The following is a 4032-nucleotide window of genomic DNA, read 5'->3' on the forward strand; positions in this document are numbered from 1 at the left end:
CTAATAAACCCTCGGTAGGGCGGGGTAGGCTCCGATGGGGAACTGCGCCGCCTCCCGGCTCGCCGGCGGCGGCGGCGGCGCGGGCGCGGGCGGCGACCCCGTGGCGGTGTGCCGCGACCGGAAGCGCCTCATCAAGGCGGCCGCCGACCGGAGGTTCGCGCTGGCCGCGGCGCACGCCGGCTACGCGGCCGCCCTGCGCGCCGTCGCCGACGCGCTCGACGTCTTTGTCGCGCGCCACACCGCGCCGGCGCCGATACTCATCACGCTCCCCACTCCCACCGCCTCGCCCCCCGGGTCGCCCAAGCCGGCGCAGGCGCTGATGCCCTCGGCCCCCTCGCCCACGCCCTCGCCCCCGCCGCCGCAGCCGCAGCCGCAGCGGCAGACGGAGGCGCCGCCGCCCGAGGAGGAGCAGGAGGACTGCGGCGCGCGCACGCCGGAAATGGGGACGCCCGAGATGGGCCGCCCGTACTACTACACGCCCCCGGCGACGCCGCCCCCGCCGCCCCCCGCGGCGTCGGCGGTCGGCGGGTGGGACTTCTTCAACCCGTTCTACGGGACGGAGGAGGTGGCGGCCGCAGCCGCGGCCATCAGCGACGAGGAGATGCGCGCCGTCAGGGAGCGGGAGGGGATCCCAGACCTGGAGGAGGCGGAAGAGGAAGACGAGGACGAGGACGAGAACGAGAACGAGGGGGAGGGGGAGAAGGTGGTGGCGGCGGCGGCGGCTAAAAACCCTAAAGCAGATTCTTCGCTTGGAGTGGCCAAGCAGGAAGGGGCGAAAGAGGTGGGCGAGGTGACGACGGGTAACAACGGCGGCGGGCTGGAGGTCGGCATGGTGCAGCCGGGGCGCGAGCTCCTGGCGGCGCTGAAGGAGGTGGAGGAGCTCCTGTCCCGCGCTGCGGAGGCCGGGAAGGAGGTCTCCGGCATGCTCGAGGCCGCCGCCCGTGCCCCCGAGCTCAAAGGTCCGGCCTTTATCGCCTTCCCCCAACTTTTCTCGCCTCCATTTCTCTCTGCCACCGCAACCTGCTCGATCTTTCGCCCCAAACGCGGCCGAACCCCTTTTTTCTGTTTGTGGGAAAACTGCAAGATTTGGGTGTAAAGCTGGTGCGAGACATGAGTGGATTTCACAAATCTCCATCAGCGAAAGGCCCTGTGCCATTAGATGCATTTGGTTTGGATACACCACTCTTTTAATACTCATGTTGGCATGGAATTTTTAGATGGCGCTGTTCTTTGTTTAGGGCTCGCATGTGCCCCTGGAGATTAGGCAGAGCATAATCTCATAAAAAAGTGGCTTTGAATATTCTCGGCTGATGTAATATGCGCACACAGTCAATTTGTTATCCCCTTCTCTAACTTTGCAGTCATGTCCTGGCCCAATTTTTTTAGCCCTTTTGATGCTACCACTTGTGGTTCTTGATTGCCAAAGTGGTCCTTTTGGGGTGCAAATGACTAAAGGCGCCTGCTTCATGATGAACACCATGAAATCTGCACTTTTCAGTTCTGGTAGAACTTAGAACAGCACAGTACAAGGATTGGCTTTTGATTGATATACATCCATACACTGCAGAGTACAGACAACAGATTAGGTGTGTCTTCGGTTGATGGTATTGACATTGATATCTCTGTCTTGGTGCAGAGAGCCCGTCGAAGATAATTCATGCCATTGCGTGGCACCGGTCTCCCTCGTCTGTGTCATCTTCATCCTATAGGAGCGAGCTGGGAGCAAGCTCGAACAGCTTGTCGTGGACAGAGAAGAGTGAGACTAATAAGAGCGACATATTCGATGACTATGGTGGGATGAAGTCAGGAAGTCACTCGCAGACATTAGGGAGATTGTATGCCTGGGAGAAGAAACTGTATGAAGAAGTTAAGGTGGGTTATGTATCTGCTGTAGTCATTTGATCTTTCCAGTGATTGTATAAATATACAAAGAATACATCATATCTTTCTTAGCAAGTTGCTATTGATCTATCTATGGTTAAGGCAACTAATTAATTGAAAAAGACTGACGCCACCTTGAAATTAAAATGTATCTTGTCTTTGGGTTCGTGTGTCTTTAGTAAATGAGGCTAAGTTGAAGGTCTTGACAAGGTCATACTACTGATAGTGCTATCTGTGATTTTTTGAACTGATGAAAAGCAATGTGCTTAGTTTTCCATGCATTATGACCATTTTCTGTAGTTTCTTGTGCACAAGCATTTCTTCATGGTTTCCTGGCATGTTCGAACACAATGTCTCTGTTGTATCGTGTATTGTTATATTTATATTAAAAACGATTTGGTTCTGTACAGGCCATAGATCAAATTCGACAAACATACGAGAAGAAATGTGTCCAGCTGAGGAACCAAGATGCCAAAGGTTCAGAGCTGCGCTGTGCTGAAAAGACTCGGACAAATGTGAGAGACTTGTACACAAGGATCTGGGTTTCTCTACGAGCAGCAGAATCGATATCAGATAGAATACAAAAATTACGGGACGAGGAACTGCAACCGCAGCTTGTTGAGCTGTTGCACGGGTAAGCTGATGTCATGTTTTTGTGTGTAGGATTTGTGATGTGGCTACACTGAATACTGATGCTTTTCCCTTCTCCGTGACAGCTTTGCGAGAACTTGGAAAGTGATGGTGGAGTCTCATGAAGCACAGCGACAGATAATGTTTGAGGTGAATTCCTTCACCTGCCCTGCTTATGGGAAATTCTGCAACGATGCCCAGCGGCATGCCACTCTCAGGCTGGAGGTTGAACTGAGGAATTGGAGGTCCTGCTTTGTGAGCTATGTTAGTGCTCAGAAAGCATACATTGAAGCCCTTGACGGCTGGCTGTCCAAGTTCATCGTGACGGACACCATCCGTTACTCCCGAGGGATCTCTTCGATCGCGCCTGACAGGGCCGGCGCGCCGCCCCTGGTCGTGATCTGCCACGAGTGGCACACCACGCTGTCGAGGTTCCCGTACAAGCGGGTGCCCTTCACCATGCGTAACTTCAACCGGAGCGTGAGGGTGCTGTGGCTGAAGCAAGGGGAGGAGCAGCAGCAGAAGCGGAAGGTGGACGGCCTGGCCAAGGAGCTGGACAAGAAGGCGACGGCGTACAAGCGTGCGGAGAACAAGGTGATCGAGACGAAGCTGCTGGAGCACCGGCCGGAGCAGGACGCGAGGCAGCGGATGGAGCAGCTGTCGGAGCGCAAGGAGGCGCTGAGCGCGCTGCGGCGGCGGGTGGAGGCGGAGAAGGCGCGGCACCACCACTGCATGCGCGACACCCACGACGTCACCCTCAACGGCTTCAAGATCGGCCTCGCGAGCATGTTCGAGGCCCTTGCCGAGTTCTCCCGGGACTCCGTCGCGCTCTACGAGGACCTCCTGGCGCGCGCCGGCCCCAAGGAGGGCCCTGAGAAGGCTGCCTCCGCCGCCGCCATCGAGCAGCAGCAGCCGCCGCGTCCGGCGGCGGTTGAGGCGACATGACATGACATGGCCGTCGGTATCAAGTTCAGTGACCAGTGTTGTCCGTTTCAGTTAGGACATTGAGTGAGTTGTGTTTGCACCTTCTTGCATTGCCCCAGGGTTTTGGACCCCTAGAATGTTTCTCTGACGCTGATTAAAATTAGGGTGTAGAGTAGCGGCGCCATGTGTGTATGGTGGGTTGGCTTGGCTTGGCTGGTCGTCGTTGTTGAGGGGTGGTAGGGTCGCCATTCTTGTGGGCATCTGTTGCTTGTAATTATTCTGTTAGCCTGATATGAATCAAGTGAGGATTCGCTCTGCCCCGCTGCGGCTCCCGTTGCTGTCCGCCATTGATGGTTTCTGTTCACTCCACAGAGCTGTTGCTGCGGTGCGCTGTAGCAGCAGCAGCAGCAGCAGCAGTGTTTGTTGCTGCCTAACGACGGCCGGCCGGCCGCAGCAGTGTCACGCGCGCGCAGGCAGCTGGGGATCGACACGAGGACCCTGTCAACTGTAGGGCCTGAGCATCGGATCGGAGATGCACTGAGGCAGCTGTCGTTGGACTAGACGGTGCGTAGACTTCACCAGGAACCAGGGGCTTGG

General features: G+C 56.6%; 1 protein-coding gene across 1 annotated transcript; it reads left to right on the forward strand.

Moving 5' to 3' along the window:
• Positions 1 to 6: 6 nt before the first annotated feature.
• On the forward strand, positions 7 to 3753 carry LOC123104642 (protein ALTERED PHOSPHATE STARVATION RESPONSE 1). The gene is made up of 4 exons (XM_044526517.1): positions 7 to 959; positions 1637 to 1872; positions 2292 to 2515; positions 2598 to 3753. The coding sequence occupies exons 1-4, from the start codon at positions 35 to 37 to the stop codon at positions 3454 to 3456; spliced, it is 2244 nt and encodes a 747-aa protein (XP_044382452.1). The 5' UTR covers positions 7 to 34; the 3' UTR covers positions 3457 to 3753.
• The last annotated feature ends 279 nt before the right edge of the window (positions 3754 to 4032 follow it).

The sequence above is a fragment of the Triticum aestivum genome, chromosome 5A (genome assembly GCF_018294505.1).
Source record: "Triticum aestivum cultivar Chinese Spring chromosome 5A, IWGSC CS RefSeq v2.1, whole genome shotgun sequence".
Lineage (NCBI taxonomy): Eukaryota > Viridiplantae > Streptophyta > Magnoliopsida > Poales > Poaceae > Triticum > Triticum aestivum.

Bases quoted from the DNA above. Each gene is read 5' to 3' on its own strand.
- LOC123104642 (XM_044526517.1), top strand. From the start codon at position 35: ATGGGGAACTGCGCCGCCTCCCGGCTCGCCGGCGGCGGCGGCGGCGCG. The intron at 960-1,636 runs GTCCGGCCTTTA...GTCTTGGTGCAG, and splicing joins CCGTGCCCCCGAGCTCAAAG to AGAGCCCGTCGAAGATAATT. The intron at 2,516-2,597 runs GTAAGCTGATGT...TCTCCGTGACAG, and splicing joins CTTGTTGAGCTGTTGCACGG to CTTTGCGAGAACTTGGAAAG.